Here is a 23180-nt window from a genome sequence, read left to right as displayed (position 1 = left end):
TTGAGCAAAGCCAACTTAGATACTGTGAACAAGGATGTTCACTGTAGCCTTCAACTGTTAGAAATCACAATGCTACTTAAATGTATTAAAAGGTCTGAAAGAAAAAACGTATAACCAAACCTGTGGATACATGTAGATTCTTTAAAAAGACTTGGGTTCCAACTCAGATATATAACATCATAATACTGGCATAGATCTTCCCACGAAATCCAGAAAATCCCTGCAACAAAACAAAAAAAATGTCATGGTTCCATAGCATGCTATTAATCTAAAATGCATCACATGCAGAGTGCATGGAACAGAGTGGTATAAAGCATTTCATGAATACAGCCAGCCCTACAGATAAGGGGTGTATCGGCCGCTTTTACTCCCCAAATATAGGCAAATAACCCAAAAAATAAAAGTAGAGCGTAAAAATACTCCCAACAAAAAAATGGTAAACAGACACATATGCCATTGTGCCCCTGCTTTCACTCACACAGCTCCATGGATATATTTGGACCAGCAGTGCACGTAGTACCACAGAAAGAAACATGTATCTTGATACATATGCATAACTAGGTGCAAAGAAATCATTATTACAAAAAGTTTTCAGTTTCCCAGTTAAAATATTTACTTGCTTATAAAATACTCACTTTGGGAATTGGACATTTGAAGTCCCTAAAAATCAGTTTACAATTTTAAAAAATAGGGAGCAACATACTCCCACTTCACCATCTAATCTGGACCACTTACTACAGCCCTGTGATCTTTCATTGTAAGACTGAGGGGGAAACAACTCTTCAGTTCTTCTTGCAAGTGAACCGAATACTTGCCAGGCGATTTCGATTCCTGTAGGAAAAATTACCATTGTCGATTTTCTGAGCCGTTTTAGGATCGAACTTCAAGTATTTTTGTAACTCTGGGGTCCAGCTTTTCTGGTCATTTTCACAGTATCGTCCTTTCCATCTTAAGTGGCTCCAGGGATTTTTCAACTGGAGAAAGCGAAGTCCCTTGAAAAACAGTAAAAGAGGTTTGTTCGATCTAATCTTTAACCTTATTTGTCAGTCGTTATAAAACTCAATTCTTTTCAAACAAGCACAATGATTGGGGATAATAGAACTTGCTTTTTTGAGGAAGAAGATGCATTAAATATTTCACAAAATCCTCTACATACTATACAGCCTGCTTGTAGTTCTATAGCAAGGGCTGGCTCACCAAGTGGAAACACATTGCAAGAGAGCATAAGTTGGACAGCTTCTATGGCTTTGTTTAGAAATACCTTGTACTCCCGGATATCCAGAACTGCATATGCGTGAGTAGGAACTAGTCCCCATTTGTCCCCTTCTTCTTCAGTCATTACTCCCGTAGCAGTTGTAATAAGGACATCACCTTTGTGAAATCTGACAAGAAAAATGTAATCAAACTTAATTTTCTGCATCCACCCTCCAGTCATGTACACTATTCCAGCCCAATATTGTAAATTGTGGAAATATTAAACAAAGCACAAAAACTAGCACTTTAAACCATTGACCAGATCTACTCTGCTTAATAGCTTGAAATCTAAGGATATTTACCACCAAGTTATAAGAACGGTTTCTGCCACGCCATCACCCAACTCTAAGCGAATACTGTAGGGTATCAAGCCATTTATTATTTGGCTTCTGTGACAAATCCCTAGATGTCGTTACTTCTCCCACTAGGGGAGCCCCTTCCCATGAGGCCACGGAGGTAAAGCTGCTACCCAATACTCGCCTTTGGGTTGGTACTCAGCGGGTGGATCTCATGGGGTGGGAAGCCACCTATGGGATTAGTGAGGAGCTGGGGAGGACATGGTATTCCCATACTCTACCTAACCTACCTTCCCCTTCACCAACACTTTCCCTAGTGTTCCTATACGTTTATGTCATGCCACTAATATAGGAAGTACTGGGACGAGGAAGAGTCTGGACTCAAGATGCATGCATCCCTTTAGTACTGAGATGAGGGAGAGAACAATTGACTTACTGGAAGACCTAAAGAGCGGAAGCATAGAGAGCACTCATGAGAACCTGAATCAACAGTTTAGTTGTTTCCAAAAGCTAAATGGGTAAGATCCATTCAAGGCTGAAGCAGGAAACCAGGAGAGAGCAGTTGTAGGAGAGATTACCGGGAAGGCGGAGAGGCTCTTACCTGGTCCAACGTGGAAGGCCATCCTGCGAAGGCTGAGACGGTAGAGACCCTAAAGATACAAGGGCTACTGGGGCGGTTCGAATTGGGCCTGGTCTGCAGCACCAAAAGGGAAGGATCCCACAGGTCTGGGAAGCGCATCCTTCTATGGAGAGTAACCTAAGTCACCTTCATAGTCACAGTACCTGGCAGGCTAGTGAACCAGGACTAACGCACCCAGTCAGGAGGAACACACGGGTCTGGGACTCCCATCTATAAGATGGTACCACATGTAAAATAAGAACGTTTGAAGTGCAAAGCAAGGCAGGGGAATGGATGTATTACTACCTGAAGATTGTGTATGAACTGTGAAAGTCTGAGAAGGGTTTGGGGAAAGGGAGTTCTTCCTCCTAGCCCTTGTAAACTGGAAAACAAAAGAGGTGACGGATGGAAGGTTTTGAATGAATTTTAACCTTTGGCCTTGCTCTGGGCAACCCTCCAGACCATCGTTCTTCACCTGCTAAGCCATTACAAAAGGGGAAAGACCATTTGCAAATCAGGCTTTGTCTCACCCCAAAAGGGGCAGTCTAGCCTGAACTGCTTGGTCACATCCCTTCTGCATGAGACCACAAGCATCCCCAGACATGTTTCGGCCTTGTTCTGCCTCATCAGTGAGGAGTACATAGGGATCTAGGCCCAGGCACTGGATCTACATCTGGGCATACTTGTCCCATTCGGGGTGACAAAACAAAGCAAACAAAAAGAGGCGATGGCTGGAAAGCAGGGAGACTTCAGGAGAAGGAGACAATACCTCTGGCTGTCTTCGCTGAAGATTGGGTGTTGTGAATCCAGTCAAAAGAAAGACCGCAGAAGGGAGTCATTTCCCGGTCTGTGCGAGGACATTAAGAACCATATATCTGGAGAAGGGAGGCATTCCCAAGGAACCCAATAGTGAAGCACAACAATGTTCAAGAAGGAACAATGTTTAAGTTGGCACTTTTTCTTTGGCTTTGGACTTGAACCTTTAAGATGCTACAAGCTTGAACTTTGATTGCTCAGAAAGGAACTGAGTGCAAACTAGTGGATTACCCCAAGATGTGGTACAGCTATGGTGGGGGTCTATAATGTATAAACAAGAAATACAAAAGCTGTGAAACAATGAGTTAGTAGACTATAGTCTTAATTTGCATAGTTAGTGATCATGGTATCTAAGATATCCAAAAATTCTTCCTTGAAACAAAAAAAGATAATCTAAGGGAATAGGAAACATTTTTTAAGAGAGCTAATGTTATCAATAATTTCAATGGTTTATTGAGAGAAAAAAGAACATTATTTTTCAAAAAAATCATAATAACAAGTTGCCATTCAGTTTTGGTGAAAAACAAGGTGCATATAAATTAGAGCACAAGGATTTAAACAGTTTAGAGAAGCACTTGACACACAGAGTTGGTGCCCGAGGATTGTAAAGATCTAGAGGGAGAGTATTTAGTGAGAGCCAGTTGTAGATAGTGTGGTTCCTGGCCCCAGACAGCCTTATGGATGATGCAGAGGGATTTGAATTAGATCCTTGCAGCAACCGTGAGCCAGTGGAGTGATTGTAAGGCTGGAGAGATGTGGTTGCTGGGCGTGAGGCCAAGGATAAGTCTCGCAGCCATATTCTGGATTAGCTGGAGGGGTCGTAGAGAATAAGAGGGTAGATTAAGTAAGTGGCTATTGCATTAGACAAGCCTCGAGGGAACCAGAGCACTAGAGACATTGAGCTTCTGGGGGAAAGTGAGGAACGGAAGAATCCCTTTGAGGAGGTGGAGTTGAAAGTGGGCCTTCTTGGCAAGGTCCTGAATGTAAGGGAGGAGGGAAAGGGGAGTCAGAGAGGATTCCAAAGCTTTTGACTTCAGATGAAGGAGAATGGGGAGAGCCCATAGGGATGGCCAGAGTGAGGGGAAGAAGGAGCAGGAATCAATTGAAGGTACACCAGGACTGGATGGCAGATAGTCAGGAATGATGGAGGAAATAAGGAGAGGATAAGAGAGAAGTTTGAAGACGAGTTGTGTGTCATCTGCATAACACTGGAGGTTGGGGGAGAAGGTGGAAATGAGGTGTGCAAGTGGAGCAAGATAGGTGTTAAAGAGCCAGGGAGAAAGGTTGGAATCCTGGGTGGGGGAGGTGAGGTGGAGGAGGAGAAAGAGCCCAGAATACCCTGTGACGGACAGTCATTGAAGAAGGAGGTTAGCCAGTCCTGTGTCCACTTCGAGATTTCTAGGGTATCGTAGAGCAGTGCTTGACCGAGTCAAATGCAGAAGAGAGATCCAGTAGAATGAGAACAGCTGGAGAGCTGGAGTCAATAAATGCGAGCAGTTCCTCACAGGTTTTCAGAAGAGCAGTTTCCATGCCTCTGGATGCTCGGAATACAGACTGATGGGTATCAGGTAATAATGTCTCCATAAAAAAAGTCGTCAGGTTGGTGACTTTAAAACAATAAATGCATTAATGACGCACCCTCCAGGCTATCAAACACTTTCCCCAAATATTCCAGGACTGGAGGTAATCATATATACTTCTACCCCTCCTAGAATATTTGGGGAAGGAATTTTGGTAGCCAGGAAAATGTGACCAGAACCCGACGACTTTTTGACTGCGGCATTATTATATGGATCAGACTGATGGTCGTGTAGGCAACCAACAAGCTCGGTGTGCTGGGTCAGTTGGGGGAAAACTAGCTTCTCCAAGAGTTTCCCAAGGAAGGGGGTGATAGCGATGGGGTGGTAGTTGGTTGAACAAGACGGGACACAAGAAGGTTTTTTCAGGAGGGGGCGTACAAGGGAGTGCAATATTGTCCTTAATGGTTCTGGAGGAGACCTTCATGGAGTGGACAACTCTGGTGGGCGAAGGGGTGAGGGAGATGGAAGCAAGCGTGCTCAGTATGTACTGTATGTACTGAGTTTTTGAAGTGAAGTGCGTTGCAGAGAGCCTGGAAGGGAGGAGGTGAGGAGACTGCAGAAGGGATGGCTAGTTCCTTGCAGATTTTAAAGAGTTCAGCCATGATGTTGGATGCCCAAAATGATGCAAGCCTGGATGTGGGCCCTTTTCTTGGACCGAATGGAAAGTCAGTACTGTCTTTGGAGCAAGCGGCAGGCCAGTTTGTCAGAGTGTGAGCCCAAGGTATGCCACTTCTGCTCCACCGCTCTGCACTTGCATTTCAGGGCTGCAAGTCTGGAGTCGTACCAGGTGTTATGCTTGGAGGCAAGTTTCAGGCAAATACTCAAGACTGGGGCAAGAATGTCAAGAGTATGATGGCAAGATGCAGATTGCCGAGAGCAGAGTCAGAGGTAGAGTCTGTAGTGGGGAGGCAAGAGGGGGATGAAGGTAGATGCGAAGGTAGCAGCTGACACTTGTTTCATCGGATGGATGTTCGTGAACGAGGTTGGCAGGGCTAGGGGAGGTGTGGTCAGAGGGCAGAGAGGACCAAGGTGAGAGTAAAGGAGACAATGGTCTGGCCAGAAGAGTGGGTTGATCAGTGGTGTGGAGAGTGAAAGATCAGTGTGGGTGAAGGCATCAAAAGTGTGTCCAGCCTAGTTGGTAGGACCGGAAGGGAGAATGGAGAGAGAGAGCGAGATGCAGAGGTTGCAGACGAGTGGATGCCATGATTGAGGAGTCAAGATGGATGTTGAAGTCACCCAGGAGTAGGAGTTTAGGGGTGGTCGTGAGGCGAGAGGAGGAGAAATCAGCCCATTCAAAGAGGAACAGATTGGTGGGTCCAGGGGGCCTATAGATATGGGCAATGGTCAGAGAGGAGGTGGGAGCGATGACCAGCTTGCAAACCAGGCTCTCGAAGGAAGAGTAAGGCTGGGTGGGTATGATGGAAGAAGGGACCCACTCAGGGAAGATCAGAGAAACCCCACCGCTAGCACGGTTAGGGAGAGGCTTTGAGATTATTGTATAGCCATCAGGGAGAAGGGAGTCAAAATCAGTGACTGAGCTGGCATTGAACCACATCTCGGTAAGAGCAAAGATATCGAGGTCAAGGTCTTCAACCAGCGCGATAGACATTAATGATACACCTGGATGATGCAAAGCCCATCAAGAGTACTTCCCATCTAGTGCCAACATTATTGGGTGAAGATGTGAGAGGGGAGAGAGTAGAGATGAGAAGTCCATAGATCTGGATAGGGGACAGAAAAGAGGATATCAGTGAAAATGTGTCTGGAAGTTGCGCAGACATAGGTGTCTGCGATAGGCAGGCCAGGGTTAGTAGTCCGGATGTCTTTTTTAAGCTTTTTTCTTCCAGACTTTGTGAGCTAGAGTATAGATGATAGTATAGCAACTACAAAATATAGAGTGGATAGTGAGTGTCATAGGGCAGCAGAGAATAGGAGGAAGATGGTGAAGGGGCTGCACAGCACAGTACGAGCACAAACTCACCAGGCGGTCTAGTAGCCAAGGGAAGTAACTAAGAAAACAGATACAACGGAACACTTCAGTACTGATCAAGGGTGCAGAGATGTTTGAAAACACATCCAGATTTGAATATCCAAAAGCACAGCAAAACAATGCAAAATGGGGTGCAGAGATGTTAAAAAAACACACCAAGATTCGAATTTCCAAAAAAACCTGCAGATAAAATGCAGAGTGGGGCTACAAATATCCACATAAATGGGTTAAGGAGAGAAGATTTGTTTAATGGAAAAAGGCAAACACAGGTTCAGACAGTTGTGTGGTTTAGTTAGAAGGCATAAAAATGTCCAGGACAAACTCACAGGTGTGCATGCTCACAGTCATCCCCAGCAAAATTGCCAACACTACCACGCATGATTGTGTTAAGAGGAGTGCAGCAATATGGAATGTACATTTTTTAACTCAACACATTTTACTTTCAGATTCCACACCATGTTTTTTAGTTTCAGGACAGGACCAATAGGAAGGGATTTTGACTCACTATGAAGACAATTCACTAGCGCTGGAATGAGCCTGGGGCAGTGGGAACTACAGTGAGAAGTCTCGCTGAGCAACCCCAGCACTGATGACAACTTACAATTTGATAGGAGGGAGTGAAAAATACCCCCTGTCAGTGTGCTTGGTGATCTTACATGCCAGATATGTTCCTCCACAAAATTAACAGTGAGGTCACCTGCTTTATCATCAGTGGCGTGGTTGACCAGGGAGGGTGAGCCACACTGTGCAAGTTCTACTGGCTGACTGTCCCGTCTTTTTGATTAATCTGGGAAAAGTCACCTGTGTGAAAAGAGTGGTTTACCAGTGGTGGGGCTTATCAGCTTTGGGGGTGCGTGGGGGGGGGGGGGAAGAGGTATATTTATCCGCGTCCAGTTACATAGGATTCTAGTTCCATTGCATAGCAATGTGTTTAGTTCAGCTGGGAAAGCTTAGCTATTACAGTATATACTCTAACACTCCACGTGCCCCAAATCACCACAGTCCATCTAATGTTGCACGCCAGATACGCCGAACCCATTCCAACCATTTTGAATCACAACACATCAATCCCATCTTGCATCACCACTGTTCACGGACACATTTTCGGAATCCACTTTTAAGACTCTGAAACAGAGCTTTAAAGTCTGGCATGGATCAGTCCCACAAACATGCAGCAAACCGTGTACCCCATTTCCAAAAAAACATTTTAAAAGCGGTTTGTAATCAAAAAAAGAAACCTTTAAATGCCAACATAATGGCATTATGGAAGAAAGGGATTTTCCCATCAGCATTCTTTTAGATTTTTCAAATTGGCTTACGTTCGAATTTGATGACATTTAAAAAAAAAAAAAAAACTACTTGAGTTTAACAATTGAAAATTGTTTCCTGGACTTCCCAGGCATTTGGCCTTAGTGCAACACTGTACAAAGAATACTGAATAACAGTCTCATCCATATTATTTCAATGTTAAGCATAATGAAAGCTTTGCTATTAACAGTTACCTTTGGTATAACATTCTGAAAGTGTTTTGCTGGTCAAAGGTTTGATTGTCTGAATGCATAGCAATTCGTTCTGGTATCCAACCCGTTAAGGCATGAAGGTCAATGTTCTATAAGGCGAGAACAAAAGGTGAGCTTTTAAGAAATCAACAGAACATACATTTTGCAATTGTGCACGTTGCGGAAACATATGTACTTTTATAACAGAATATTTAGCAGGGTAATTCCTAAAATCTTTACAGCCAAATTTGCAACAGATTTAAAATGTGCATTTGCCATTAATGTGTATCAATTTTGTTTATGATTTGGTGCAAGCTACTTATTTTAGCAACTCTTCTCATTTCTAGCAGATCATACAAAAAAAAAAAAAAGAAGGATGCTGCTGCATGCCTTTTACTTTCATATGCAGGCAAGGACCTCCATACCTCAGTCTTACTCTCTCTGCAATTGTCTCAACAAAGCGAATTGAAGCTATTCAGTGGGCCATCTGAAGGATCCTGTCCCATTTCCACCAGACTCCCGAGACAGTTCACAAAGCCCACTCAAGTCATCATGGCAGGGTGCAACAACAACTTTGCTAAGCCACATATGTTCTGTAGATATGCCAGGCCAAAGGCAGCATGAGATCTGGAGCTGGGGTACAGCAAACATGCAGAATACCATAAATCGGAGCTTTATAGCAGACATAAGGAACACGTGCTTCCAGGATTGCATTGAAACTGCCTTTGCTTTCCAGGGAAGATCATCTGCATGTGGAATGCTTCCTGGGTATATAAGCCTAAACAGCAGGTCAAAACATCATTGGAGGTCTGCTTCATGGTAGCAAGTTAGTCAGAAATCAGGTAGAGACATTCTGAGGTATTGAAGTACCCGCGATTTAAAAATGAAAGCACTTCCCATCCAGAAGATGCAGAATCTTTGTTGACAAATTTGCTTTAAAAAAAAAAGACAGTAAAAATATTTCTTGTTTAATTAGGAAAACAAAATTGATCATTGGCAGAAAGGAAGGGTGGGTTTGCAGAACGATCCTGTGCTTATGAAGGCCTCAACCATGGTCACTTGTTTTGCCAACGTAATTCCGACCAAAAACAGCTTTTTAAGTAAAGGGGTTGAATAAACAGTGATCTTTACCACAAAGGGGTGTGTGCACTTAAGAATGCAACGCCCTCTTACCCACTATGTGGGGTAGGTTGGCAATAACCGACTATACCAGAAGATCAGGGTGTGCATTGAGTTTGATGCACCACCCAGGCTGAAAAGGGTCATGTAGTTAGGGGGTGGAGCCTACTTCCTTTTGGGAGGGTAGTAAAGTTTGGTATTTGTACTGTGAGACCGGTCTGGGAGGTGGGATCACCTCATTTGTTATGGACTAGGACGAGGAAGAGTAGGACTCAGGGTGATGAAGATAACTTTTAAGTAATCCGGGCATTAACTCCACCTATGGATTAGCAAGCAGTAGGACCATGACCATGACCATGAGAGAACTATGAGAGTTTTTTCCCCATCGGCAGCAGCAGACCCCATACCCATCACCTGTGGAGTCCCTCAGGGATCCTGCGTCTCCCTGACTCTATACAATATATTCACCAAACCTGTTCGATGATCTGGACAATCTTGGTATCACCTACACCAACTATGCAGATGATACACAGATTCTCCTCCCACTTTCTGGGGATCATAGCAAGGACAGGGAGTTGGTGAATAGAGTGTATCTCATCATTCAGGCATGGATGGCTACTCACGGTCTCTGCCTGAATGACAGACAGATAAGAATGACTGATAAAACAGAGTTGATCATTCTGGGTACATAAGCCAATATTAACAAATTGGGCCCGGACTACTCAGCTTTCAGCATAGATGGAAATGTTATCAAAGTCTCGAGGGAAGTAAAAACACTCGGTTTTTACCTCGATTCTACCTTGTCTTTCACTAAACAGGTCAACTCCCTAGCCTCCACTACTGCCTACACCTGTAAATTGATAAGAGCAGGCAAGCCCTTCCTACCCAATACTAGATGTCTAATCTTGACGAGAGCCTTAATTCTTTCCCGACTCGACTATTGTAATGCCCTATACAGTGGTGCCAATAAAGCCACTACCCAAAGACTCCAAACTCTACAAAACAATGCCCTTAGAGCCGCATTAGGCATAAAGAAGAGGGAGCATATCTCCTCTATTAGGCGGCAACACAAATGTATCTCCACGGATAATAAAATCCACCTAAAAATGATCTCCTTGACCCATAAGGCCCTAAACAATGCTGCTCCTAGTTACTTGACGGACAAAATAAAAAGAAAAACATCTAATAGACCTATGAGACTCACCAACTCCAATTGCCTGGTAGTACCCAGATTTAGACTTGCGTAAATCGGTGGTGCAAGCTTCCCTGTGAGAGCTGCCAACTTGTGGAACGCTTTGCCACCCAACCTAAGAGTAGACCAACCCTTCCCACACTTCAGAAGGAACTTCATCAAACATATTAACGCTAACAACGACTAGACACCTGAACCTTCACAAGTGTAGCCCTACTTAATGCACTCAGATGCGTTAGTAACCCTTATGTTTATAACTGCTAACTTTGTAATATTGTAAATTCATTCATGTAACATTATAAGTCTCGCATATACTTGCTGCTGCGCCCGGTAACCTAATGGTCTGGAGCGCATTATAAATAAATAAAACAAACAAACAAACAGACCCTATTTGAATGCGGTCACAAACTGGATCAGAAAATCTGTGCCCATGAGCAAACCCCACCTGCCTCCCAGTGGACCTCTCTCCATCTCTTAGTCTGAGCAGGAAGGAGACCCACCAGGAGGGTAAGCAGGTTAGGAGTGGACACCTGGAGGCCAGTTTAGGAAGAGGAAAAAAAAATAAAAGGAGGGTCAGGACTCTCTCTACCAACTCACAGAAGTGTCAATACACCTGACTTTAGTGCCCAATAGTAGTTGGAGGAAAGAAGAGTTCTGGAGATGAGTCAGTAAGCCAGAAACCACATCCCGATGACTCAAGGGCGAAACAAAGAAAACAAATGCAGGGACCTGCAGTACGGCATGAGGGTGCAAACAATAGAAAATTCTTAAGTCCACATTAAGTGCACAAATTGCAGTTCGCAATGACTCGAGGGAAACACGTGCAAGAGGTCAACTATGCCACAAACACGGTTCCAAGAAATCCAGTAAGGAAGCATGGGTTTACACATCAGGTCAAGTGCAGCACAATTTTATCCAAGCAGTTCTTATGAGCAGATTTTGGGAAGGAGAGGGGGTCTTCACCCCCCTCCATCCCAGGAAGGAGAGGGAGTCTTCCTCCCCCAACCCCACAGGCGATACCGAACAAGTACTAGATGCTAATAGAGCACATTTAGGGAGCTGGGGGTACACGTAAAGGGGGGGTGGTGCATGATCACCTTCATGCATGCAGTATAGGTTATAGGGCAGATGTGGGTGTAAACGCCATCTTGGCAAGCGGTAGCCATCTTCGAAGTTAGGCCCAAGTGCAGCAAACAGTATTCTGTGGATTAGGATTAGGCCCCTTGCATGAGCGCAAACACCATCCCCACCCTTGCCAAGTCTGCGAGATCCACACCTCCTCCATTGTCCAGAATGTTACAGGCCCTCGCGCCTAGGAAGAATGCGCCCTGCAAAGTCATGAGAAGGAAGCGGAGTGCCTCTTGGCAGTACCATCCCACAGAACAGATAGCAAGGCCCTCCTGCCCCCAACGATCCCCACATGATAAATACAGCGTTGCCATGCTTTCATCACATGAGCCCCAGATGTCACAGTACCATCCAAGCCCAGAACACTGGCCATAAAACCTTTACACTGTTTGATTAATTAAGATCAGAAGGCAAGGCTATCACGCCTTCAGGAATGGGTCACATGATTTGTACAGTGAAGTGCAGGGTGGCACCAGAATTATAGTTCAAAACTAAGGAGGGGGACCTTGGGAGTTGCCGATCTGTCTTAGAACGAGTGAAGTGTGTGCGAGTTAGTGTGACCTCAGTTCTTCCCCGAGCCCATCCCTATATCTGCAGGTGCATCAGTACAATCGTGAGAATAACGTCGAGTAGCCAATTAATTGTTAGGTCAGCTCACCGCAGATGACGAGCCCAGCAGCACCCATGTGAAGAAAGATGAACAGATGAAGATGGACCAATGGCCTCGCATCCCATATAGAGCAGGCCCTACATCTATAGGCTTCCGCCGATCCTCATTGTAGAATTGTATTGTATATTGACTATGATGTCATTAGTGAAGTTTTGTGCTTATAATATACAGCACATGCCAACAAGCCTCAGAACGTTCCGCAGCAGCAGAGTTCTTTGCTGATGCATTCCTATTTTTGTAGAAATAAATGCGTGTTAACCTTGCAAGAGTCTCTTGGGCCTTTTTCTCCAGCGGGCTGTATTCTGTCTGGCATGAGCGTGTAGGGGCGTGCCTTCACAGGTAAGGGTGTGTGGTACACCGCAGGTTCAATACAGTACAACCATCAGAAGTAAAGCCGCAAACAATGAGAAACTCACCAACCTGGTTGTTGAGCACTGGGCATATGCTCTGTTGGCCACTTCGGCCACCGGTGTGGTTGTGATTATGCGAGTGTAGGCCTCACGGGCTTTGTAGTCCATTCCACGCCGCCGACGTGTTAGGGTAGTACTCCACAGAGGTGCATGTGCATGAAAACCGCCACAGCCTAGAATTCTGAAACTACCTCGCCTCAGGGCTGCCGTGCAGGAAGTGTCTTAGAAGTCGGGCTGCAGACACCCAAAAGCATTTCTCCAGTCCATACCCTTCCACTCAATTTGAAGATAAGGTTACCCCCATCAAAAGCATAATCTCGAGAATGGCCTGTACCTCACATTCCTCATTCCCTTGAACACACAGAGGATCACGGCTTACTGAATATAGAGTCCCTAATTCCCCCTCTGTGGGCTTGGTGTCATGAAATACTGGGTGGATTTTCCAGATACCAGACAGCGGCAGTTTCATGAGTTGATCACCTTAGTGATGGTGTATTAAAAATGTCAGCATTCATTTATGGGAACCAAGTAGGGGAAGGTTCTTGGTCCGTAGCCAAACCATAGAGCCAAACATGCAAGCGGGGCTCCGTTAAGATGCTGGTCTTCTTGTGCTTTAGTACGCTATTGTCTATGTCTATGTCTATGTATTTGTAACGCGCCGACAGCCCGCAGGCATCAGGGCGCGGAGAACATCTGAGAGAAGAGTCTTGTAGATCGCCATAATAAAAAAAAAACAGTTCGGGGAAAGAACAGGTGATCGTCTAGATACTAGTGGGAGGTCCTGACATAACTGGAGGTTATTGAAAGAGGTATGTTTGTTGCTTACATACATGTTCCTGGTTCTTAAACAAAAACGCACACTGGCGTCATGACTGGCTGGAGCATGGGTGATTGTCGTGAGGTGCACGGGCCAAATGCGAGTACGTTAGCCATAGTTACATACAGAAGAACGGAGACACAACCATGGGTGTGTGCTGTTCGCAAACTATGACATTTGCAGAAAGGATGGCCCCAAAAGGAGGGGGAAGAATCAAAATAAGAAGACACATTCTTTCTCCCACCTCCAAAACTATTACTGCTTTGGGAGTTTATCAAAAGATGAGGAATACGTGGGAGGACAACACATTCGAAGAACAAGTTACTTACCCGTGGGAAGGTTATTTCAATTGGATGTTCCTCCCACGTATGCCTCATCTTTTGATAATATCTTTCCAGCTTCAGCTGAGGCCACTGTGTGCTGTCTGGTCGAGTCAATGTCCCTCGAGGGCCTTTGTTTGACTGTCGACATCATCATTAGTAAAAGTTGGTTCCGTTTTTCGCCCTCTGTAGAGGAATTACTAGCCAAACCATAGACAGTAGGCTCCAAGAAAGCGTAAAGCGTAAAGACACAAATTCTACGGTGGGGTCGGCTGGGAGGGGCGATGAGGAATACGTGAGAGGAACATCCAATCGAAATAACATTACCATGTGTAAGTAACGGGTAAGTAATTTTGTCCTCACACGTATTCCTCATCTTTTCATAGACTCTCAAAGCAGTAATAGTTGGAGGTGGGGGAAGAATTTTGTTCTTAAATGTTACCATGGACAGAATTAAAGACAGCCTTCCCGCAGGTGTAGGGTGGCCGAGAGGAAATGGCGTGCTTCAAGCTCATCCTCTGACAATCTGGCCTGCCGCCTGCTGCAAAGGCAATACCGGCTCTCTGTCCTCACCAAGAAGAGAGCCCATATCCAAGCCCGCGTCTCTGTGGCATCTAACAACTCGGCCGAACTCTTTAAAATCTGCAAGGAACTGGCCAATCCTGCCGCAGTCTCTACCTCTCCTGTCCCTTCCCAGGCCCTCTGCACAGCACTGGCTTCTCATTTCATTTCTAAAACTCAGGAAATCCTGTCCTCACTCTCCTCCTCTATTCCCTGCTCTTCCCCTGGCCCTTCCTCAGCCACCCCTCCTCCCTCCTTCTCGGCCTTTCTCCTTTTCTCTGCAGACGAGGTTTCTAGACAAGTCCGATCTATGAAAGCCTCCTCAAAACAGGTTCACCCCTGTTCCTCCAAAACTATCAAGGACCACATCGACTCACTGGCTCCTGCCCTGGATGATTTCTGCAACCACTCCTTCGCCACTGGAGTCTTCTCTTCCCCCCTGAAGCACTTCCTTGTGCACCCTCTTCTAAAGAAACCCCCTGCAGACCCCTCCTGCCCAGCTGACTATCGCCCAATCTCCATAACTCCCTTCCTGGGCAAGCTCCTGGAAAAAATGGCCATCTCCCAGCTCAATCTCCACACTGAATCTGTTGGTTGTCTTCATGACCATCAGTCTGGCTTCAGAGCTGCCAGAAGCACGGAAACTGCTCTCCTGAACATCCGTGAAGACCTGCTCACCAACCTTGACTCTAATACCCCGTGCATTCTCACCTTGCTTGCCCTCTCTTCTGCCTTTGACACTGTCAATCATGCCATACTGCTCAACCGTCTCCGTGATAACCTGGGTATCACTGGTCAGGTTCTGGCGTGGCCGACTTCTTTCCTCTCCTATCGACCCTCCCAGGTCCAACTGGGGTCCTTTCTCTCCGACATCTTTTTCTCTACCTGTGGTGTCCCCCAGGGATCTAACCTCTCTCCCTGGCTGTTCAACAAATACCTGGCACTCCTTGCCCACCGCACCGCCGCTCTCTGTCCCAACTTTCAGTGCTGTGCGGACGATACCCAGCTAATTTTCAGGCTACCCTCGGCCTCCTCCTCTCCTTCCCTCATCTCTGACTGTCTGCCTGCCATCAGGAGTGGTGTGCCGCCAAAGACCTCTGCCTCAATCCCAGTAAGACTGAGATTTTACTCATCGGCACACCCACTCCCTCCTTCCCTGCAGCTCTCTGGCCGGCCTCTCTTGGCCCTCTTCCTACTCCCACCTGCAAGGCTAAAAACCTTGAGGTCATCTTCGACTCTGCTCTCTCCTTCTCCCCTCACATCTCTGACGTCTCTAAGAAGTCACACTACCAGCGGCACCTCCTTAGAGGTATTCTTCCTTTCCTCTCCTTCCCCCAGAAGCTCACTGTCTCCAGAGCCCTGGTCCTCTCTAGGCTGGACTATTTTAACAGAATCTATCTAAATCTGCCTGCCTCTACTCTCCGCCCTCTGCAACTTATCCAGAACAGGACTGCAAGACTTGTCCTTGGCCTCAAGCCCAGGGATCGTATCTCTCCAGGATTGAAATCCCTGCACTGGCTCCCAGTGGCTGCGAGGATTAAGTTCAAAACCCTCTGCATTGTACACAAGGCCTTCTGGGATCTGGGGCCAAAATACCTTCAACTCTCTTCCGAAATATCTTCCTTCTCGAGCTCTCCGCTCATCCGCCTCCAACTTCCTCAGTGTCAGTTGCTTCTCCAAGCAACGAGTTGGTGGCAGATTACTCTCTTCGGCTGGGGCCTCTCTCTGGAACAACCTTCCTGCCTCCCTGAAACTCAAGGAGAACCATCTCCGGAAGCACCTCAAAATCTTCCTCTTTGCCTTATCTTTCTCTCCCCCTCTGATATCCGGGCTGTAACTGCTCGGGTTACCTGGCCACCTTCTCTGATCTCTGGCCCAGGCCCCGTCTAGTGCCCATTTGCGCTGCCTCCCTGAAACCCCCGCACCTGGGGACCGTTGTACTGTATCCCTACAGACCCCTACCAGCTCTTATCTGCACTTCCTAGCACTTGCCACCAGCTGGCCGTTTATTTTCCTAATTATTCCACCTTTTCCCATTACTGCACTTTCCCCCTTCCCTTCCCCTGCGCACTTTTCCTTCCCCCCCCACTTTCCCATGCACTTGCGCGATCTGAATGACACTTCACTTGGCCTAGTAGGATCGCTGTCTGTCCTCCCTTTGTTTCCCCCCTTGCCTCGTCTTGAAACACTTGTGTATAGGTGTGTTATAAATGCCATATCATATCACATTGTCCTTCTTGACTGAACCCAAGCTGGAATGTGTCACAAAAGTGTGAACAGAAGACAAAGCGGCCGCTGCACATATGTCTTTAATTGGGACACCTCTCTGAAGAGCAAAAGAAGTTGCCATGCCCCTTGTGTAATGTGCTCTTAAACCTTCAGGTGGGTTTTTATCCATTAATTTGTAACATTCTCCAATAGCTAGAATAATCCACCTATATAGGATCTAATTAATAATTGGGCATTCTGACAAATTTTGGACATTTTTGATATATAAAAACGGAGAAACCTTTGTGGGTCCAATCTATATAACCTCTCCTCCTCCTCCTTTCCATGATGAGGAGGCGGGTAGAAAGTTGGCAAAATAATTTTTTGTGACAAATGGAAGTCTGGGACTACTTTTGGTAGAAAAGAAGGTTTAACCCTGAGAATGGCTTTGCCCTTAAGGAAAATAGTATAAGGGGGTTTACAAGAAAGTGCTTGTAACTCGCTTACCCTGCAGGCTGACGTTATTGCCACTAGTAAGACAGTCGTTTAAAGTTCATATTCTTAATGGACATGAATGCATTGGTTCAAATAGAATGGATGTTATATATTTTAACACCAGATTGAGATCCCATATAGGGAAGCGGAGGAAATACATTAGGAAGTCCTTTTAGAAATGGAATAATCAGAGGGATTGAAGATCTCCTGATTGGTTTCCTGTGCTAGTTCCCCACTCGTGGGAGACTGTGTTCTGCCTGCTCAGAGCGTGCACTGCTGTGGTCTCTTCTCAGGCTAGGTGAACTGCTGATAGGGGGATTCCTTCTTGAATTGTCCAGAACCAGAGCTGCACTGCCTCTCTGCGCAGTGGTAGTGACCCTACACCTCCTCTCTTGTTGAGGTAGTACATGGCCACTGTGTTGTCTGTCATTATCAGGACATATTTTCCCCGTACAGAGGGCAGAAAGGCCTTCAGCGCTAGTCTGATTGACCTCAGCTCCAAAAGGTTGATGTGCAGTTTGGACTCTGATGGAGACCAACAACCGCTGATTGTCAGATCTTTGACATGTGCTCCCCAACCCGTGAGTGAGGCGTACATAACTACTGTTATCTGCGGCTATGGTTGCCAAAAGGGTTCTCTCTACAGAAAGTTATCCTCGCAGACCCACCACAGTAGATCATGTGCGACTCTGCTCAGATCTGAAGAAGGTCCGACATCCTGCCTCAGAATTGGGACCATTGAGTCCTGAGAGCCCATTGGATAGATCTCATCATCAGGCGAGCCTCTGGCAACAGGACAACGCAGGATGCCATGAGGCCGAGCCACCTCAAAAAGTCAAAGGCCGGAAGATGCTGGGCACTCTGGAATTTGGTGACCATCTGCAGAATGTGTCAAGCCCTCACCTCGGGTCGCAAGGCTTTCCCCGGGGTTGTATCCAGGACTGCTCCAGTAATATTGGAAAACGTGGAAATATAAGGAAACATTTCCTCAAATTTTTTTTGGGGGTTGGGCAAGGGCAGGAAAGGGGATGGGAGGGTGGGGGTCGGGAATAGTCAAAAGGCATCTTCGGGGGCTGAACCCCATAAAAAAAGAATTCTAATTCGATGAACGTTATCGTTCTTTCCACATTGAAACAGCAGGCGTTAGAAAGCCTGAAGATGAAAGAACATGGAACCTCTTTGTGATGGTAGGCGGGGTCAGGTTCCCAATCACCAACATGCCCTCTCCTTTCTTAGAAATATGGCCCAACCCGGACGATACACTTGCAGCACATTAACATTCCACAGGTGTTTAAAAGGAGCCTGCGGGAGAATGGAAGGCAATTGCTCTTGGGAAACCGAGAGGGAGGCTGCAAGGCTGAGGCGAGCAGAGGATCCCTACTGAAAACCTAAGCACTCTGTGAGCAAGGCGGCACACAATGAGGAACAGTTCTTCCAGGGCGAGAGGCAACCAGGCTTTCTGACTCGGCACGTCACGAGGCAGAGGAACGTTGCAATAGAAGGCCAAAGACGGATAGCGAGATGCTAAGGAGATTGGGGAAGCCGCAAAGTTTTCTGCGAAGGAACCAGCTACAAGGAAAGTAGTAATAGCTGCATTGTGTCCGAGATACCGACCATCCTGCTGGGTGAATGACTGAGTTGGGGAGGAGCGACAACGATTGTGGTATCAGCCTTGACATCTGCATCAAAGACTTTAAAGGAAAAGCAGAGATTAACACAACCGGTGAGTGAAGCGAAGCATCAAAAGCCTGCTATGTGTTAAGCGAGTGAAACTGTATCAAGCGATATGAGTGGAGGTTACACGAGTGAAGATAGATGCAAAGAATACTGAAAGCAACTGTTATGAACTGTGCATGCGAATACAAGCTTACAGAGTGGTCCGGTAAAAGGAGATTGCCCGATCGCAAGTCTCTGTGTAAGATTTGGAATTACAGAAGCAGTAAGAAAACAAACTCACGCAAAGTGGCAAACAGGGAAACTACCTTTACCAGAAAGCATTTTTACGAAAGGGAAGTTTTGCCTCTTTAAGTTGATGCAAGAGAAAAATCGATGTGGTCATGATGAGGTAAACCAAAATCCTCACACTTTCAAAAGTCTTTGACGAGTGTCAGGAAGGAACAAGTTACTTACCTGTAACTGTTGTTCTCCAGCATGGGTCTGGCATGGTTTCACATGCTCATGAATATTCCCCGTCGTCAGGCTGGGAATCCTCGGTAAAGAAAAAATCAGTATCAGTTTCGTTTCTGAACTGTCTTTCTTAGTAGTAACCAATGACTGGTCTCTGGGTCATACTGCCCCCAGCCAATGTCTGCCCTCTCCCTAAGCCCATCCCCTGGCAGCCATCCTCAGATTTGGTAGCACGTAAAGTGGCAGTATGACCAAGTGAAGAGCCGCAGAGGGGTAGGAGGGAGGGTTCACATGTGAATCCATGCCAGACCCATGCTGGAGAACAACAGTTACATGTAAGTAACTTGCTCCTTCTCCAGCATGGGGTCTGGCATGGATTCACATGCTCATTAATATAAGAATACATAGCAGTACACACATGCGCAACCACGGGAGGTGGCAAAAGGCTCAACATTATGCATTACATAAACTCAACATTAAGCAACTCTTACCTCCTCACCAGGCCCACCTTCAGGCAAACAGGTTGCGCAGCACTGCTTGGCCGACTCTGGACTCCTCCCTGGAATCCCAGTCGACGCAGTAGAATCTCGTGAAGGTGTAAGTCGACCTCCACGTAGCAGCCCTGCAGATGTCCAGCAGGGGCACACCAGACAAGAACGCTGTACTAGCAGCAATCGCTCTGGTCGAATGGGCTCTCGGACGGCCAGGCAACGGTCGGTTGGCCAACTGATGACAGTGCATGATGCAGCCAGAGAGCCATCTGGAAATGGAAGCTTTCGAGAGAGCCTTCCCTTGGTTCACAGGTCCAAAGTTCACAAACAGCTGTGATGTCTTCCGAAAACTCTTTGTTCGGTCCACGTAGAACTTAAGCGCTCTAGCTACATCCAGCGAGTGCAAAGTTCTCTCGGCCGGCGACGAAGGTGACAGAAAGAAAACTGGCAACACCAAGAGCTTGTTAAGATGGAAGTCCGACAGCACCTTGGGCATGAAAGAGGGGTGCGTCCTTAGCACCACCCTCGTATTGTGAAAAGTCAAGTATGGAGGCTTGCAGGATAGGGCCTGAATCTCTCCCACGCGTCGTGCGGAGGTGAAGGCCACAAGGAACGCTGTCTTCCACGACAGGAACTTCAACGGAGCCGAATGCAAAGGCCCGAAAGGTGGCCCCATGAGCCTGGTCAGCACAATGTTGAGCTCCCACGCCGGGGCTGAAGCCTTCACAGGCGGGAACGATCAGAAAAACAGTCCATTCATAAATTCCTTCACCAGTCGATGAGACCACAAGGACGGCCGTCCTGCAGTTCTTGTGTGTCGGGAGTTCGCTGCCAGATGTATCTTGATGGAAGCGTGAATAGTCCAGCTTTGGCCAGCGACAGTAGGTATGGTAGCACTTTAGGTGCCGTAATCCGTAGAGGGTGATCTTCTGTGCACGGCACCAGACAGAGAACCTCTTCCACTTATGTCCGTAGCACTTGAGAGTCGAGGCCGCCCTGGCCTTTGCAAGAACCTCTCTGCAGACAGCTGGGATATCGTAACCTCCAAACTCTAGTGCTGCAGGAGCCAGGCCTGCAAGTTCAGCGACTCCGGGTCGTGATGAAGAATGGCGCCTCCCTCTCTGAAGAGAAGATCTGCGTCCGTCGACCGTTTGACTGGTGGGGACGCTGAGAGGTCCAGAAGGTCCAGGAACCAGACCGGTCTTGGCCACGCCGGTGCAACAAGGATCATCCCGCATTGGGACCTCTTGAGCTGGCTGATGAGTCAAAGCAGCAGCGGCGGCAACGGAGGAAACGCATTCAGGAACAGGCCGTCCCAGGGGAACGCGAAAGCATCGCCCATGCTCCTCGGCTGGGGGAACCTGCTGGTGAACCACTGGCACTTGAGTTTGTCGCCGTCGCGAACAGGTCGATATGGGGTTCACCACATCGTTGGAAGAGCCGATCCACTTGATCCTGGTGTAGTTCCCACTCGTGGCACGAGCGCAGCTCCCTGCTGAGTGAGTCGGCGATGGTGTTTTTTATTCCTGCCAGATGGAAGGGAACCAGAAACATCTCCTGGACGACGGGCCAGTGCCACAGATCGTGGCCCTCCTTGGATAGGGCTGGGGATCTGGTGCCTTCCTGCTTCCGGATGTAGAACATCGTGGTGGTGTTGTCGGTGAAGATCCTCACGACCTTGCCCTTGAGGGACGGGAGGAACGACTTGAGCGCCCAGAACACGGCGTAGAGCTCCAAGATGTTGATGTGGAGAGACCTCTCCTCTGGGAGCCAAATGCCTCTTGCGTGGAGATCTCCGGTGTGTGCACCCCATCCCTCCATGGAGGCATCCGTCGTCACCGTCTCCTGGTGTGCCGGGGTCTGGAAGTCCGTGGCCGCCGTGAGGTGTGCACGGGTGCCCCACCACCGGATCGCCCGACGGAAAACCTTGTTGAACGGGATCTTGTCTTCCAAGCTGCCTGCCGCTTGCACCCAGCGGGCGTCGAGGAACTCCTGTAGAGGACGCATCCGTAGCCTGCACAGGCGCACTAGATAGATGCATGAGGACATCATAAAGAGGAGGGACTTGATGGATCTCACCCTGGCCACGTCCGTGGCTAGCAGGCGCTGCACCTTGCCTAAGATGGCCTTCGTCCTTTCCTCCGACGGAGATGCCAATCATTCCACTGTATCGAGCTTCGCTCCTAGAAACAGCGCCACCTGCGACGGAACAAATGGGATTTCGGGTAGTTGATGGAGAAACCCAGCATGGAGATCTCCGGTGTGTGCACCCCATCCCTCCAGGGAGGCGTCCGTCGTCACCGTCTCCTGGTGTGCCGGGGTCTGGAAGTCCGTGGCCGCCGTGAGGTGTGCACGGGTGCCCCACCACCGGATCGCCCGACGGAAAACCTTGTTGAACGGGATCTTGTCTTCCAAGCTGCCTGCCGCTTGCATCCAGCGGGCGTCGAGGAACTCCTGTAGAGGACGCATCCGTAGCCTGCACAGGCGCACTAGATAGATGCATGAGGACATCATACCGAGGAGGGACTTGATGGATCTCACCCTGGCCACGTCCGTGGCTAGCAGGCGCTGCACCTTGCCTAAGATGGCCTTCGTCCTTTCCTCCGACGGAGATGCCAATCATTCCACTGTATCGAGCTTCGCTCCTAGAAACAGCGCCACCTGCGACGGAACAAATGGGATTTCGAGTAGTTGATGGAGAAACCCAGCTCCGTGAGTAAGCGGACGGTCTCCGCCGTGTGCTCGACGGCGAGTTCTCTTGTCCTTGCACGGATGAGCCAGTTGTCCATATAGGGGTAGACGTGGATCCCCTGCAGGCGCAGTCGCACCGCCACTGGTGCTAGGCACTTGGTGAACACCCTGGGTGCCGCCATCAATCCGAATGGCAGAGCTCTGAATTGGTAGTGGCGTCCTTGGACTACGAATCTGAGGAACTTTCGGTGTCCTTTTAGGATGGGGATGTGGAAGTAAGCATCCTCAAGTCCAATGACGATAGGAAGTCGCCCTCCTCCAGCTGTCCCAACACGTGCTGGATAGTGACCATCCTGAACTTCTGCGCCTTGATGTATTTGTTCAACCGATGTTGGTCCAGGATGGGGCGCCAACCGCCTGTCTTCTTTCTGATGAGGAAGTATCTTGAGTATACTCCAGAGCCCCGGAGCCTCTTGGGGAAGAGCTCGATGGCACCTTTCTTGAGCATCGCCTTTACATCCAACAGCAGTTGAGGGACGTGACTTTCCTTCCTGGCCATGGGAGGAATGCGGGAACACTTCTTTTGGAATTCGAGAGTGTGCTCGTGGGCCAGGGCATCCAGCACCCAACGGTCGGTGGAGATGGACTCCCATACACTGACGAACTTCCCCAGCTGGCCTCCCACCGGGGTGCTTCGGTGGGGGCCCGACGCTACAGCCGGTTCAATCTTGCTTGGAGTAGGCCTTGCCGCCTTGGCCTCCTTGGTGACGATGCTGAGATCCTCCTTGCTTGCCGCGACCCCTGTAAGCCTCCTGTGACAAGGAGAGGGCCGCCTGGAGGTACGTAGAGGAGCCACCGCCTGATCCCTTGGAGGCCCAACTGTCTGCCTCCGGCACT

General features: G+C 47.9%; 1 protein-coding gene across 2 annotated transcripts in view; it reads right to left on the bottom strand.

Moving 5' to 3' along the window:
• Positions 1-23180, bottom strand: part of CAPN7 (calpain 7) — a 578129-nt gene that overhangs the window by 294323 nt on the left and 260626 nt on the right. For both annotated transcript variants that reach the window (XM_069648744.1, XM_069648743.1), the window contains exons 11-14: positions 8058-8164; positions 1262-1382; positions 848-992; positions 121-220 (exon numbers count right to left, since the gene is read on the bottom strand). In XM_069648744.1, coding sequence (XP_069504845.1) covers positions 121-220; positions 848-992; positions 1262-1382; positions 8058-8164 — 473 coding nt within the window. The remainder of the gene's footprint in view (positions 1-120; positions 221-847; positions 993-1261; positions 1383-8057; positions 8165-23180) is intronic.

Source organism: Ambystoma mexicanum, chromosome 2q (genome assembly GCF_040938575.1).
Source record: "Ambystoma mexicanum isolate Mex_15411 chromosome 2q, UKY_AmexF1_1, whole genome shotgun sequence".
Taxonomy (NCBI): domain Eukaryota; kingdom Metazoa; phylum Chordata; class Amphibia; order Caudata; family Ambystomatidae; genus Ambystoma; species Ambystoma mexicanum.
Note: the sequence above shows the minus strand (reverse complement) of the source record. Positions and strands in the feature narration are given on the sequence as shown.